General features: G+C 41.6%; 1 protein-coding gene across 5 annotated transcripts in view; it reads left to right on the top strand.

Moving 5' to 3' along the window:
• Positions 1–13,985, top strand: part of LOC123985993 (myocardin-related transcription factor A-like) — a 49,987-nt gene extending 36,002 nt beyond the window's left edge. For 4 of the 5 annotated variants that reach the window (XM_046074030.1, XM_046074038.1, XM_046074047.1 and 1 more), the window contains 14 exons: positions 2,551–2,717; positions 3,083–3,199; positions 3,637–3,705; positions 3,844–4,028; positions 4,299–4,479; positions 4,842–5,091; positions 5,231–5,379; positions 6,205–7,251; positions 7,507–7,704; positions 8,529–8,645; positions 9,625–9,774; positions 9,907–9,990; positions 10,266–10,311; positions 10,444–13,985. In XM_046074030.1, the coding sequence (XP_045929986.1) occupies positions 2,551–2,717; positions 3,083–3,199; positions 3,637–3,705; positions 3,844–4,028; positions 4,299–4,479; positions 4,842–5,091; positions 5,231–5,379; positions 6,205–7,251; positions 7,507–7,704; positions 8,529–8,645; positions 9,625–9,774; positions 9,907–9,990; positions 10,266–10,311; positions 10,444–11,003 (3,320 nt within the window). In that variant the 3' untranslated portion in view covers positions 11,004–13,985. The remainder of the gene's footprint in view (positions 1–2,550; positions 2,718–3,082; positions 3,200–3,636; positions 3,706–3,843; positions 4,029–4,298; positions 4,480–4,841; positions 5,092–5,230; positions 5,380–6,204; positions 7,252–7,506; positions 7,705–8,528; positions 8,646–9,624; positions 9,775–9,906; positions 9,991–10,265; positions 10,312–10,443) is intronic. The other variant, XM_046074064.1, reaches the window with a different exon arrangement.
• Positions 13,986–17,058: the final 3,073 nt, after the last annotated feature.

The following is a 17,058-nucleotide window of genomic DNA, read 5'->3' on the forward strand; positions in this document are numbered from 1 at the left end:
AGCCAACTATAAGCTTGACATAGGCGTTGAATTATTTACGTTTGATTAAGCTGACCGCAGCCTCCTTTACCTTGATCACCAGCAACACCAGCAATGTGGCAGGAACAAGCTGCAGTAGAACACCTGTAACAGTGCAGATGTAGTAATAGAGGCTGGTTTCAGGCTCCATCGGTTTTTGAGACACTGTTGAGTTCTGTTCATGCTTTTCTTCAGTCCACGGCAATTTATTTTTGTTCCTGTCAGTCTTTTGTGAAAGGCCCTTATTACATTTTTAAAAACAGGGTTAAACAAAAGCAAATAAATACGATAAACCAGAAATTAAACAATATTTTTGATGTTGACATTGAGGTAAACAGTGCAGGAAGAAGAGTGAATGTTGAACATGACATGTCTAAACTAACGTTTCCTAACATGTTAGCTATAACAACTTGGCTCTCCATCTGTCAGCTCGTTTTGTTGTTTTTCTGCCACCTAGTGGCCAAGAAATACTAAATACACCGTTAAATAAAATATGCCCGGCATATATGTGGAGGAGGGAGGTGTAATATAAATTTTAAAGTGTGATCTATCACAGCACACCCACACTTTGAGGCTCCTGACAAGATGTCTCTCCTGGCTCCGTCCTCCAGCTATCATAAACATACTGATGCTTCAGATGCCTCATCTGTGCTCGCCACACACGCACAGGCAGACAAACAGATGGCTGGCGACACACACACTTTAAACAAAGGTACATATGCACATTCACATGCTATATGTACACAAGAACCACAAGACAGGATAGTATTCATGCTTCAAAAAGCAACTGCAGTGGGATTAGAAACTTTAAACTAGGAAATAGTAAATCATGTATGTATCCGTGCCTGACAGACAGGAAGTGAAGAAAGCTTTTCCTTCTCTGCTGTCAACTTTAAATGGCCACTGTGTCTGTTAATAAAACCCATTATCTTTTATAAGGATAATTACATACTAATTGAAGAAATAGGACTGTAAATGAATGAATGTGATATCATTCAGTTGCAGTTTAGGTATTGTGACAGATGGAATGACCCCAATTTCACCCTTTTCCATTACAACATCAACAATGAAAAAAGGAGCAGTACTATTCAACTTTTAGTATATATCTTTAGTCCAGCACCATTGCTGTCAAATATTAGATGATGAGATCGGGGACAGTGGGTCCAGCGGCTTGATTGATGTGTGGAGGGAAGAAGGCTGGGATTCAATAACCTACAGTGTCAGTGGACTATCCATCTCTGTCACTGCCGCACAATAAACACAATTGCATTATCGCCACTTACTGTAGGAGCAGTGGGAGCACAAGAGTTACACAGAGTCGACATGTAAAGACACAAACATACAGAGCGTGACGCACAAACACACACGGGCACAGCACAGCGGTAGGGAAGTCATCACATTATTGGATCAGAGGGTATTAAATCAGCCCCATGTTGTCTTTTCATCATCACCTGCTGATGGTGAATTAATGACCAGCGGTGTATTTTATGTAGCTGTCTGCTCTGGCCCACAGCAGCTCCTGTAATTAAATAACACACATCCACCAGCAAAAGAAAAGCCTCTGTCCTAGTCCAGGACATCTACGCCGGTAACTTTATTCTTTTAAATCCCTGTAAAGACTCAAAAGTCTGCATAATAATGAAATGATTATATGAAATCCCTGAGGGGAAAATTAGCAGCAGGACCATGACTGTGCTGGAAGACATTTCAACCTGATGTCGATGATGACTGATGTTGAAACAGTTGTCCGGTGGTTGACTAGTTTTTATGCAGTTTGTTTTTAAATACTTTCCCTGATTTATAAGTCCATTTTTAAATTTATCAGCTACAAGTATTTGTTGCCTGGGAAACATTTTGTGAAGAGAATGTCATTAGCAGCACAGAAGGCTGGCATAAACAGGAGGAGCCTTCACATAAACAGTTAATGCATTCATAGCATAAATTACACAACTGATCCTCCAGAATTCTCAGCATAATGTCATTCCTCAGTGAGATGCCATCTGTCACATAAAAACTGCTATCAATGAGGTGGCCAGCCTTATTTGGTTGTGCTGAAAGTGAATTTAGATGAATGAGAACTATCACTGGCATAAAGCTTGACTTATCTTGGCCACACTATTGACAAAAGAAGCATTTATTTAAGTGAAGATATCATCTAAAACGGGCTTTTAAGGGCACAATGTGCAGGCAGTGAGGACAAGGAGTTTAGATCACTCTGCAGCAGCTGTCATACAAATCCACTGTTGACAGTTTTGGAGCAGACTTTGGAGAAGAAGCACGGGTGATCATTTTGGCTGACTTAAGGGATGCTCACAGAGTGCTGGTTTATTGGCACAGTGCAGTATGTCTGCATGGTCAGGAGCAATACAATGGCTCTTAACACCAGTAAATGCAGCTCAGGCTAAGAGGTAGATACAGTAACTTGTGTTCACAAGTTGGAAAAACCAAGTGCTCTTTTTGAAGTTGCATTTATGTTTTTATCTGCCTAGATATCAATCCTTTCCTCTCTCCTCCCTCCTCTCCCTCTCACAGAGACACAATTTACAAAGCTTTCAGGCGACAACTCGTCATGTGATGAGGACAGCAATTACAGTCTGTCTCCAGAACAGCCGGTAAGCCAGGAGTCTCCTCTGGGCCTGGTACCTGTGCCCTCTCCACCAGAGACGCTGGCTGGAAGCAGTGTTCCATCTCCTACACAGGTAGGAGCACTCGGGAATGAGAGGCAGACGCGTCATGACTTACATGTTGTGTGTCATGGATGCAAGACTGTAAAACAAGTGAATTGCATTACAGTAGTAAACTCTACGTTACTATGTTACAACTGCATTTTTCAAAGTCAGCTTGTGGGTTCTCTCTTGTGGACGTATCTGTAATACAACATGTAAAAGTGAGACTTTTTAAACCTAGTTTAGCATTTCTAAGCTGAAATGTCTTGTTATGGGCTGACATATACACCCCTACTGATATGTCTGCAATAAGATAATATCAGGTGATATATTGGCCTGGCTGATTTTTTTGTCTAGCTCTAGATAAGTTTATTTATTTTTTCATCTAAATCAATTAGGTTCCTCCCTCTGTTCCTCCTCTCCCACCAATCTCTGGATCGTCCCCCTCACTGAAGCTGACCAATGGGATAGCAGCACCATTTGCCCAGAGGACAGGTGCAACCTTACAGATCAAGGTAAATTAAATCTGTCAAGACCAAGGAAAGAAATCTCATCTAACACACTTTAAACTACCTACCCAACACCAAATAGTGTACAGACAAAGTTTGTGACTATCTGGTGAACACTGTGGAGCAGTTAGCAGCTAAAGAGACAGATATTTTCCTCGGAAATTAGAGCTACAAGTAGAGTGAATACTGGACTTACATTCATCAGGTGGCCAGAAACACAACTCCAAATGAATGATAATGTTGCACAGTGGATGTGTAAAAAGGCAGCTGTTTGCCTAATCAGCTTTATAAAGTGGTAATATGTCTATGTTGGAACAGCTTGTTGTGTTACCCTGAAGTGGTCAAAGAAATGAATGCAGGTTTAATGGTCTTTGTTAATCTGACATCAAATAAAAAATGAGGTATGTTGTTTTAGAGCACCAGCTCTCTCCTCTTTCTTTCAGTCCCAGCCTAAACCAAACTCTGACCGCTCCAATCAGAGACACAAGAAACCTAAGGACAACAAGCCAAAGGTAGTTTTTTGTTAATGTATTTAGACATACACACGGTAGCTAAAAAGTACCTCAAACCTAAGTGGAAACAAATTGGTCATAGAAGCAGCAATATAGTTGTAAAACGATTATTTGTTGTACTTTTGTGTTGTCCTCTAGATTAAAAAGTTAAAGTACCATCAGTACATCCCTCCTGACCAGAAGGGAGATAAAGAGCCTCCTCCCCATCTGGACTCATCTTATGCCAAGATCCTCCACCAGCAGCAGCTGTTCTTGCAGCTCCAGATCCTCAGTCAGCAGCAGCAGCACTACAACTACCACACCATCCTTCCTGCACCACCCAAGTATGTTTTGTGCATGGTCAAGTTTGTATTTTATAGTAAGACCTGGGGAAAACATACCTTTTGCTGCCTGGGATTGGTAGGGGAGTTTGGTTGGGAGCATGTATCAAGCACCCATAATCTAAAGCAGCCAGACAAATTGTTAAAGGAGCTAGGTAATGTTGGCCTCATCTGGTGGGAATTTTGGTGGGAACAAGTGTCAGAATTCAACGTTTACTTGTATTTAATTGTCTTAAGACTTAGAGATTACTGTATTTTTCCACCCTCTGACAGACCTCAGACAGATCAGCAGCCATCTTCCTCTTCCTCCTCCAGTTCCACAGCCACCTCCACTCCACCTCGACCTGCCCCTTCAACGGCCCCCCCTAACCTGGGCAGTCACAGCCGTCAGAGCACTGCTCCTTTAGGTGGAACAAAACCAGCGTCTCTACCTCCAAACCTGGATGAAATGAAGGTTAGCCGCACAACAACATACAAATCCAAAAGAGAGCTGCACTCATAATACATTTTCAGTCTGGAATCAGTACAGTGGAGACCAACAGCTCTCTCTGCTGTCTACAAGCCATGAGTCGATGGAGTAAGTGGTGGATAGAAGTTGACATTCTCTGTTGACAAAATTCTGTCACCGTAAAGTGGTCTGCCAACTGAGAGCTGCCAAAGAAATGGAGAGTGATGGACCACTCTTGTCTTTTTGTTTTCTCTCTTTCCTTTGAACCTTTTTCAATTTTCCTCTGATATTTATCCTCACCTCTCTCCTCACCTCGCATTCCCTCTATCTTGTCCTCAAATTCTGTCTTTTACTCCACCTTCTATCAGGTTGCGGAACTGAAGTCCGAGTTGAAACTGCGCAGCTTGCCAGTCTCCGGCACCAAAAATGACCTCATTGAGAGGCTGAGGACCTACCAGGAGCTGAATGGAGTCCGTGACACTACCTCCTCTCCAACAGCAGGGGGTACCACAGGGCCAGGGGCTGAAGGAGCAGGAAAATCCTCCAATACCGCTGCAACCACCAACAACATTACATCACAGCAACAATTTCAGTGCCATCAGACATCCTCTATGACTGGTCAGTCAAGTGATTGAATCAATACCCACTCAACACAGCTATATTCAAGTGATAACAGACAAGGAAGATGGAGAAAACAGTTGAGATGATGTATTATCTCTGTACTTCCTGCCTAATGTCATATCATCCTTTCTTACAGCTGGTGCAGGTAGCAGTGCCACCCCAGCTGCTGCCACTCCTCAGCAGCTCATGTCCAACCCAATCGTTTCGCTCCCCCCCTTTGACTGCTTGCCGGCTGCCATGAGCCCAGAAGATACCAGCTTTAACAGCGACCCATTGGGGGAAATGGTCTGAATTTTGTTGTTGTTGTAATACATTTACATAACCACAGAATGTATTGAAACATAAATACTATATGTTATTTTATATATTGATTTACAGCTTATAGCAGATCTTGCATGTTCAGTGATCATCATAACATAAGAACATAATGTTTACTTGCAAACTAAGGCTACATTAAACTTAAGTAAACTAATTATACTTCCATTTGCAGTATTGATTGATAACATTAACATTTATTCATTTAGCTGACACTTTTATCCAAAGCTACCTAGAATTGCTATTTATGTCAGTAGTCGCATATGTAATTAGTTATATTATATTATATAATAGTTAATTACAACTTTAAATACACTTAATTACAACTTAATTTAGTTTTATTAGTTTTAATTGTTGAAGGTCTCTTTACATCCTGACAGCGATGAATAAATCAAATCAAACAAAAATCCTGTATCTGTGGCCGTCGCAGGACTGTAATAAGCATGGCCAGTCATTTCATACGATCCAAATGAAATGACTGGCTGGCTACCTGTCTACCTGATGGGAGGGGGTAGGATTTTTTCGATTGGATACGTTTAAAATCTAACTGTCTCTTGCTAGTTTCTCCAAAGTTGCCAGCTTTAATTATGTCTCATGATATAGTTAAGAGGATATTTGTATATTAGTATAGAATTTTTTTTTTTTTACCAGTATTCTTAAATTATATTACCTAATCTATTTTGGACATCAATTAATATACATTTGAAATACTATAACTAAATGTGATTTTAGTAGTCAGTTTAATTTCAAGATTTTCTATGTTAACCTAATTTTATTTTTTCTCTTTCTGTGTAGATGAGTTCCCCTCTCACCCAGCTGAGCCTTCAACCGCATCCCACTGCTCAGCTTGCAAAGAACATTAAAGAAGAGCCGAACTGCTCCACGCCAGCACCCTGTCAGTTCTCTTTAAAGCCAGCCTCTCTGCAGAAACATTGCCCGGTCTCATCAGCTGCCCCCAACACTACAACCACAGCCCCAGTAGTGACAATGGACAAAGACAAGATGCTGCAGGAGAAGGACAAGCAGATAGAGGAGTTGACCAGGATGCTGATGCAGAAACAGAGACTGGTGGATGTGCTGAGGATGCAGCTGGAGCATGGGAAGAGAGGGGGGCGACTTCCAGAGCCGCTGGTTCTTTTAAGAGTTAAACAAGAACCTCCTGATAAGCCCAGTGCCCCTCTTTCCTTTGGCCATCCACCAGTCTCCCCTCAGCCTTCATCCGTTTCATGTGAGATGGATGTTGCCAATGTAACTGTCAAAGAGGAAGCCATCGAGGCAGAGGAAGTTGTGTCTGAGACAACTACCCCATTATCAGACGCTCATGGATTACCGCAGACCCAAACTCAGGAGGTGCAGGACCAGATCAAGCAGATGAACACACAGACAAAACAACAACAGCACGTATGCCTCCAGCAAACCGCTCTGCAGTTGGCCCAGCAACAGGCCATACAGACATTTTTGCTTCAGCAACAGCACAACACTCAGACCCAGCAGCAGACAATTCAGAACCGCGGTCTGACGCTGGAGACTCAGCAGAACCTCCAGAAACTGTCTCAGCAGAGAAAGAAGAAGTCTCACAAACAGCAGCTGAAACTGCAGCAGCAACTGTTGCAGTCACAGCAGCAGCAGCAGCATCAACAACAGTCCAAACAACACCAACAGCAGATGCAGCTGAAGCAACAGATTCTACTGAAGCAACAAAAATCATATTTACAGCAGCAAAATAAGCAGCAGCAGCAGACTAAACAACTGCAACAAATCCAGATACAGACCAAGATACGTCTGAAGCAACAACAGATGCTAACACAGCAGAAACAACAGGCGCAGCCGCAGTCACCGCAGGTCAGGAATAGCTTTTATAATATAATTTACAGTACAAAGACAGGCGTTAGATTTCCTCATGATACCAGTAAAGTCCTGTTGTTAAGGATGCTGCTAAGCAATGGTCTCCTGATCAGATCTCAGAATATATAAAAAATCAGTACATTTGTTGAATCACAAGAGGAGCTGAATTTTGGGCATGCTTGTAAAGAATATGAAGTCAAATGGACACGAACTAAGATTCTTCCTCTAAAAATTGTTGTTGGTTTTGCACAGATGTCTCAAGCGGACCTCAACCAGCAGTCAGGGTCAGGCTCTTCTTTCCCACTGGATCTCCTTAAGAGTAACACCACCCCGACTCTGGTCACCGACAGCAACGGTAACCACTTCCTGATTGCACTGACCAGTCACACCACTGAGAATCAAAGAATCGATGCACCTGAGAGCAAAGCAACCAATCACATCGCGCTGCAGGTACATGACTTTGAGCAGCCGCCATGTTTGTTTTTTCCTGAAAAAATCCAGATTCTTCAATTATTTCTGGTGCCTCAGAATATGTGTTCAGTGCATGCTTCTGAAAACTTGTATGCTTGATGGAACAGGTTAACCAATTACCAATCCAATCCATTTTATTTATATAGCACATTTTAAAAAACATAGGTTTACAAAGTGCTGAACAAGAAATAAAACATAAACACATAAAACAACAAGGCTACACAGCTCTCATGCTGGGTTAAAAGCCAGGGAGTTCAAGTGGGTTTTAAGACGGGATTTAAAACATTCGAGGGTCGGGGCCAATTGGATCTGTGGAGGTAGCTCATTCCACAATTTAGGGGCTGCTGCTGAAAAAGCACGGTCGCCCCTGGTTTTTAACCTGGTTTTTGGAGCGACCAGCCGAAGTTGGTCAGTAGACCTAAGTGACCGTGGGGGGGGGGGGGGGGGGGGGGGGGGGGGGGGTGTAGACTTGTAAGAGGTCTGGCTGTAGTGAGGCGCCAACCCTTCAGTGACTTAAAAACAAACAGATCTTAAAATGTATTCTAAAATGGACCGGGAGCCAGTGGAGCGAGGCCAGCACTGGTGTAATGTGTTCATGCTTTCAAGTTCTGGATATACAGGCACATAGTCTTTAACATTAATAACATCCACATGAGCATTATGGATCAGAAATATATACATTAGTGTGTGAATGCAAAGACTGATTCATAAAAAAGCTATTTTCTGATGTAATTTATTGTTATATTCAGCACTTAGCAAAACTAATACTAAATACACTGTTTCAATTTCTCCCTCTCCTCTAGCGACTACAGTCCACTCCAGCCAAGCTTCCTGGCCACCACCCTGTTAAGCTGCCTAAAGCTGATAATCAAACCAAAAAGAGCATGCACATGGGATTTCTGAAACAACAAAAGACAAAGGTGACGTTTAAATCTATTGATGATATTGATGATCTGAATTGTCAACAATTGTTTCTGAAAAGGCACATTGAAATGAAGGATTGCTTTGAGTGCAATAAACAAAGTTCCATTGTGTTTGGGTGGTAGTATCAATCTCATAGTTTAATATGTCAAAACAGATAAAACAAAACTATCTCCATGGCTAGCTATGACCAAGGTTTAGTGAGAAAGCAGCATTCCTGCCACCACAAATCAATGTGGTTTAAAATGTTTAAATGATCTCTTTTACACATTTCATAGATCTCCATCATACTACACACACACTTCATTCTCAGCCCCGGCCCCAGGGCCTCTTTTTCCCGTCACTGGAGCAATAGCAGTCTGTTAATGCTCCTTAAAAAGAGAGAGAAACATGAGGGTGAGAGAGAACTGGTCTAGTAGCAGTGAAAGTTAATGATGTATGCTGTTTGAGACCAGTGACAGCAGTCCTTGATAAGAGTGTCTAATACTTGCCCAATGCTGACTATTATTGCTTTGCTAATTACTCTAATGACATCCTCCATTACTATGATTTATGTTGTTAATAGAGGAGGAACAAAGACTACATCGCATCTTGGCTAATTGAGATGTACAGGATCTCTCGTCGAGTGGAGCACTCGGTCTTTTGGGGGTAAAGCCTGCCTTGAAAAATGCCAAGATTTAGTGGAACACTGTGTGCTCATTGCATATATTGGTGATATTTTTAACGCTACAGTGACACTTTAACACAGGGGTGGGAGTAGGCTAAAGCTTAGTGAAGAAGTCTTATCAGTAGAAGTTTAAAATCCTTGCACAGGTGTACGACTGCCACTAAATGTGTTGCAGGGCATTTCTCAGCAAAAATAAATGACATCAAAGGTAGGGACATTATGAGTGATTTATTAGTATTCTATTAGCCTCCGAATAATGTTTCCATGTAAGAAATACTTATATCTTCTCCACCCTTTTAAATGATTTGCAGCCACAGAATGGGGGACTTCAGGTATCTGTAGCCCAGCCTCAGCAGGAATTTGCTCATTGTTTGTCAGCACCTCCCAGTCTGCAGCATTTCTTCAAGGACCAGGAGACGGCTTCCTCAGGGAAAAACACCTCATCACCTCCCTCTCAAATCGTAAGTAATATCCGGATGACATGGATTATCTTTCAAGGTGACTCATATCACCCAGTCACATTGTAAAGGATCTCCTGATAACTTTGGATGCAATGTTTGTTTGTTTTTTCACTTAATTTTCCTCTCCTCTAGGAGGTGCGCCCCAGTCTGGATGTCTTGTTTAGTCCTCTGTCTCCAGCTTCCATTAAGACAGCTGCCTCATCACCTGATAACAAAGTATGGCGCACTGCATGTCCGATCGTGTCATTGTGCAATGAATGAATGAATGTAAAGTACATAATCCAAAATGTGTGATTTTTACTGCCCTCTGGGGTGTCTCTTAGGTTTTATTAACCTATATTAAGCAAAACATTGTTGCTCTACATTCCTGTTTGATATGCTGTTGTACGTCGCATCATGCCTTGTCACATGAAGTGCTCATGTCACACATTTATGTGTTACATACAGTTTGGAAGGTTAACTTGTTGTTCCCTCTGTGTGACTGTCCTCAGGATACAGAGCATCAAGATTTTATTGACATCATTTTTCAGACAGGAGGTGAGATACAACAACATTGTCTGTTCTGTCTGTTAAGTAATATAGTTTTTTCAAAAAAGGTACTCAGCAGTTTGGTGATTTGTTGGATTGGGAGTGACGTTTCATTTTGAAATTCTGTGTATTTCCCTTCAGAAATGTCGACCAACTTCAAACCAGCGCCAGACGCTTCTCTGGACCGTCTAAATCCACACCCCTCTGCCTCTTCCCCTCCTTCGTCCCCACTCCAGCTGTTGCTATCACCACCCATCCCACCCAGCTGCGACACGCCACAGTCGGCCTCCTCGGTGCGGTGTGAGCTTCAGACTCTGGCCGACACCACAGAAGAGAAACAGCACGTCAGTAACTCAGTGAATGGACGCCTGGAGGACTTTCTAGAAAGCACCACCGGCAAGCCTCTCCTGGGGGTGGAGCCTGGTGGCCTGTTGACTTTGATTGATGACCTCCACAGTCAAATGTTGTGCACTCCCAGTATCCTGAACCATCCCTCATCTCCCATGGATACCTTCGACATGGCAGCGGATGTGGAGCAAGGGCTTGACGGTATGGATTGGTTGGACCTTACCATGGGAGGAGACAGGGGAGAGGTTACCCCCACGCTGGCCCCGCTGGCTCCCCAGACACCCCCTAGTGTGTTTTCCACGGACTTCCTGGACACTTACGACTTGCAGATACATTGGGACTCCTGCCTATAGCTTATAGCAGCCGAAAACAAAGGTCCAGTTACACATTTACACACACACACAACAACATGTAATTGATAGCTGAGGCTTCAGTATTTGATTAGAGCACTTCTCACATGCTGGTATATTGGATCTTCAAGCAGGTTGACCTTTATTTATTTAATTTACACACTGTAATATAGATTCTTGTGAAGACACTTATTAGGCAGGTCCTATATCTTTCCTTGCTTCTTTATCAACAGTGTGTTACAGTGGAGGAGTACTATATTCAGTTTCTTTGACCTTTGTCCAATCAGAGTGCAAATCCTTAGTTGCCTTTTGCAGTAAAGATAAACAATAGTTTACCACTACAGGAAAAGGTGCAGCTAGTCAATAACCAAAGTTAATGATTTTCTAGCAGTATAATAGTTTGTAGGGTGGAGTAGAGGTTCCAATGCTAAATGGCCATAATTTAGAAATATGTTGTAATTTGAAGCGGCACTTTACTGAATCTCATGTGTTTTTCGTGTCAATCACATCTCCACGTTTTAGACGTGTTGTTGGTTGTTGTGTGGGTTACAGCACTGAGAGTTGCAGTTTGAATCAATATTTCTATTGATGGATGTTACTTTACATATATACAACAGGCCCCAACCAATGCTTTGGAACTTTTATTTAATTTATATTCTCTCTTAGTGCTGAAGAAATACATCTGTTGTACACATTTTGTTTTAACTGTAATGGTGGATTCCTTGTGTCTGGAATCCAATATCTGCCAACAAAATACAAGAATGTATGACATTTCTGAAGGAAAGTCAAAATTTGTACCTATTAATTGAAAATTTTGAGATTCTAACTCAAAATTATGACGTACAGTGTTAATACTATGAGATTTTCACACCAGTGCTGCAATACAGTAACATTACACAATAGGTTGTCATCATCATAAGTCAGGTAAAGAAACCCTGATGTTGCACAAAACTTCCTTGAGATTCAGGCTTTAGCTTAACTGAAGGTTATAGTTATCTCATGTTTAAGAAACATCTCACACCCTTACTTTGGGAAACAAAAAGTATTGAGCACTTTGTGAATGTTGCATATATGCTGTATACTCAAGCTGCTGCGGTAACAGTGATAGAACAGCACACCATTGTGCTGTGTTAGAAGGTATAAAAGCTTATTAGTTTTACTAATTTCAGGTAACTATATAAGATAAAAAGCATGACGTAAAAAAGAAAACTTTACTTATTTGAGGATGTGTTCGAAGATATTGTGATACACAACCCAACTTCTTCTAATCAAATAAGGGTATTATTAAGGAAAATCTTAACTTTGTCCAATTTATTTTGGACAATGAGTTATTTATTGATATTTAATATTTTTGCATATTCAGAATGTTGTGCATTTTTTAATGCACTTTGAATATGTCACATTCAAAGCCCAGTGTCTTAATATTCTGATTGACATAATGCAACTTTATAGCATGTACATACCAAAAATCTAAACACATTTTGTGTTTATATTTCATGTGTGAATGTTTTTGGTCTTCAATCTTCTGAATATAAACATATGGCATATACTGTATTAACGCATTACTGCATCTTACATGAACTACACAGCTTTTTGTAAGCTCTACTCCTGTGCTCACAATGCTTCATGTTTAAATACAGTACGATACCAACAGGTTTTTGGGGTCATTTTGGACACTTTACTGTTGTTCACTCCCTTTCTGTTTGCACTTGTTCTAGTGAATAACTACACATTATATAAAAGGAAAGGGACACTTTATAGATTCTTGACACAATTCAGTAGGGCCTTATTCATAGGGATTTTTGCAGTAATTTGGTTGGTGATCTTATTGGTTATATTTTGCTGTCCTGTACTGTATCAGTACTTTTGTCAATAGGGACAAGTCCTTTCCCTCTTTGAGATTTTACAGTGCTGTCATTTACCAGTTCACACACTGAAAGTGTATTATAACACACATTTGTTAATATAGTTTTTCCATTTATAGCTGTGGAACACTGTAGTTATACCAGTTTGTGTATACTGTGACTTATTCTGACAAAATGTCTGTATTGTGAATCCAAAACCTCTCTGGAGAAAACCTTGGAGACTTGCAAACACAAACACACGCAAGGTAATTTCTGATTCACACCATCTTTTGAATTTATCATTTTATGCTTTTATGCATTTGTCACCACAAACACACTGCACCATATTGTACATTTGTAATCATATTCTCACTTTCTGTTTGATGGGTTTGAATACCTGAAATTGTGGTCGGCCTCTGAGTGAGTTTATATCAAATTACAAATCAGCATTAAACAAGAAGGCAATTATGTACATTCAACAAATCAAAAAACTTAGTTTCTGTTTTGTTATTCTGTTCAAAATTAAATTGAGAAGACTTTGGATAGTTAAGTGGTAGCCACATTGTGTGCCATTTGCAGGTTTTACTGGTGATTTCCTTATTTGATGGGGATGCAAAATGGTGCAACTGAATTTTTTTGCATTATTTTTCTGAAAGATGTATGATTCACGCTGCTGAATAGTGGTTGCTTCAGGTGTTATTGTTTGTCCAGTACAGCCTCCTTGATTTACTGAGTTTCTGATTCTAGTGAAGTTAATAGTAAAAATCATGCTATAAGGGAGTATTAAGTAAATAGTCAGATGGTGTATGCCAAACCTAGGCTAAATACTGCAAACTATGTTATATTAAATGGTTTCACGTGCATGATTTACTCACCTGTCATTTGGCTTTTCCAAGGATTTTAAGTGCCTGGCATGATGTATCAAACACACTTCAACCCTGTCAAACTTTCAAATAAGGAAGTCTGTTTTTTTTGCTGTAGTGTTCCTGTAAGTGTTGAGCCACCTTGTGTAAATTATTGTGTTACATTAGGAAAAAGTCATTGGAAATTTGGGGCAAAGCTTTTTGCGTACTGTATTTGTAAGTATTTGTTTTTTTCTAAAAACAAAAGAGCATTTATTAATAAAATAGAGGATAATTAACTCTGGTGTGGTAAGGTCTTGATTATTTTAAATTATGAGATGAATGTGGCTGCTGCTTGCACTGCTACTGTACATGCAATTTTGCTATCCTTCACTTTACCTACAATGTGCAAGAACAGATCTCTGTTTTTATTTATTTTCCTAAATCATATTTTTTTGTGTGGGAATATCAATCAAACTGGTGTTGTTTATTAATTTTAAAATTGCATTACTGTGCAATAACTTTAACTTGTGAAGACTGATACCCCTGCAATGTCTGTACGATATCTGTGAAGCCACAGCTAGCAGCCAGTTGGCATACTCCAAGAAGTTACTGGTCTGGCACATTCCGCCTCGTAAAACAGCAATTTTTTATACTTTGGTATTTGTGTGGATTAAACATACAACGTATAATATGTTGAGTGATCTTCTGAGTTTGCTGCTAGGCGGATTTTCTTACCGATGAGCAGAACCAGACTAGCTCGTTCCTCCTGTTACCAGTCGTTGTGCTAAGCTAAGCTAACAGCTGCTGGTCATATTTAACTGTAGCTACAGACATGAGAGTGGTATCAGTCTCAACATCTAACTCTTGGTTAGAAAGCAAATTAGCATATTTCCCAAAATGTTGATCCATTAATTAACCGCACATTCCCATGATACTCAATCAACTGCTAAACAAATGGCTGGTTGTTTTCTGTGCAAACATGGAGAAGAAACAGACAGCAAGGTAATTGAAAATAATAATAATAATAATAATGAATTTGATTTAAATAGCGCCTTTCACAAACCCAAGGGCACTTTTGTGTGGGTGAGCATCCTAGCCGAGTTCTGGACATGCTGGAGTCTGTCAGTAGCCTTGCTGGGCAGCTGATGTAGAGCTGGATGTCATCTGCGTAGCAGTGGAAGTGTAGTCCATGTTTCCGGATGATCATCCCAAGAGGTAGCATGTAGATATAAAATAGTAGTGGGCCAAGCACTGATCCTTGAGGCACGCCGTGTGAGACTGGTGCCAATTCAGAGCAAATGCCCTTAAGGATGATGTATTGTTACCTGTTGGTGTGATCAAGAATACACAGTACCAGTGAGGCCCATGAGTTCGGAAAGGAGTGTCAAAGGCTGCAGAGAGGTTGAGAAGAATTAAGATGCTGACATGGCCAGAGTCAGCTGCCATGAAAAAGTCATTTGTGATTTTAATGAGGGCAGCTTCTGTGCTATGACGTGTCCTGAAACCAGATTGAAATGGCTCGTAGAAGTTGTGATGTAGCATATGGTGGTTGAGTTAGTCAGCCACAGCTCTTTCCAATACCTTGCATATGAAAGGTAGGTTGGAGATTGGGTGGTAGTGGTGTGGATCATCTGGGTCCAGGCCAGGTTTTTCAAGTGTAGGGATCACCGCAGCAGTTTTAAAGCTGGTGGGGACCACCCCAGAAGACAGCGAGGTGTTGATGATGTTGACCCAGAGGGACCAGAGTTGGAAGACATGCCTTGACCAAGGCGGTCGGCATTGGATCTTGTTTGCTGGTTGCGGCCTTGCTTTTGACACTAGCTCAAGAACTTGAGCTGTTTTGAGCGGGGAGAAAGAGGAGAGGCAGTCCTTCGATGTGACAGTTAAAGAGTTTGTGTCCAGCAGCAGTAGTGTGGTTGGGTGGGAGGAGATGGACAGCTGCAGTTGCTGGTGGATGGTTTCTACTTTTTTTTGGAAGTATTCCAGGAACCTGGAGCAAAGGCCAGCAGCGTCAGATGGTCGAGGAGTGGCCAGAGTAGACGGTTGATGGTGGAAAAAAGCTGTTTAGGTTGATGTTGTTGGTTGCCAATGAGTGTAGAGTAATAGTTTAGTTTTTACCCTGGACAGAGCATTTTTGTAGCTTTTAACATGGTCATTGTAGGCTTCCTGGCGGACGGAGAGGCCAGATTTTTTTGTAGTACCTCTCCAGCCTCTGCTCTGTGGCCTTCATGAGGCGGAGTTCAGCAGTGAACCAGGGAGCAGGACAGGATAAGGAGACAGATCGAGTGATGAGGGGGGCAACACAGTCCAGACTACGTGACAGGGCCAGGTTGTAGTGTAGTCATCAACCGTGCAGTTTGGGGGATAGCTGATAAGATGGCCTGCAAGGGTACAGGATAGTTTAGGCATGCACACTTGTTTGATGTTTCGATATGTAATGGTCCTGTGCACAGAAACAGAGAACATGACGGCAAGGTGATCGGAAATAACCAGGTCCAATGTATGACCTTTGTGTGAAATTAAAGCAGTCCAGTAGTGAAAAAATTATGCAGCGAAAACATCACTGGATTCAACATGGATGTTAAAGTCACCAAGTAGGATGGTAGCTGGAGAGGTGGGACAAATCAGAGCAAGAAGGTCAGAAAGGTCAGGCAAGAAACTAACAGATGCCTTAGACGGGCGATAGACAAGAATCTTGTAGCTGCAGAGGCCCAGACAGAGCAAAGTGAATGCACTCGAAGATGTCCGCATGATGTATGACAGCCAGTCCCCCACCCCGTCCAGATCTACGGGGCTTTTGAATGTAACTATATACTTGGGGGTGGCTTGGTTAAGCGCAAGAAAGTCCATTTAGTTCTGCCAAGTTTCAGTCAGACACAGGAAATCCAGTTTCCTATCTGTTATGATGTCGTGTATGAGTGGCGCTTTTTTATTCAGTGAGCGAGTGTTCAGCAGCATAAATGAGGCAGTCTTATGAACAGATGTATTGGCATGGGAGATGACATCAACAGCCCGTTCCAAGGGCCGTAGGCTAAATGAACGTAGGCGCATCTTACTCTGAAGACGTCGTCGCTGAGTAGTGATGCACCGAATAGCAGGAGTAGCCGGGGATATCTCCATGTAAACAAACTTATGTCGGGCAGCCCTGTGCACATTGTGGGGCGACGTAAGAGATGGAGAGATTTAATCACCTCAAGGCTAACATAACTCGGTACGATGTGCGAGGGGAGATTCTTGAGTTCCAAAGCGGAGTACCTTATGAAAGCCATGACGCCGGAGGAGACTGCTAGCTTGTCCAACGTTAGCTGGCATTTGCTTACAAGCCACAGACCATCCACCAGAGAATCATGGCCAAGCTTCAACAGAGAC

Source organism: Micropterus dolomieu, linkage group LG02, assembly GCF_021292245.1.
Source record: "Micropterus dolomieu isolate WLL.071019.BEF.003 ecotype Adirondacks linkage group LG02, ASM2129224v1, whole genome shotgun sequence".
Lineage (NCBI taxonomy): Eukaryota > Metazoa > Chordata > Actinopteri > Centrarchiformes > Centrarchidae > Micropterus > Micropterus dolomieu.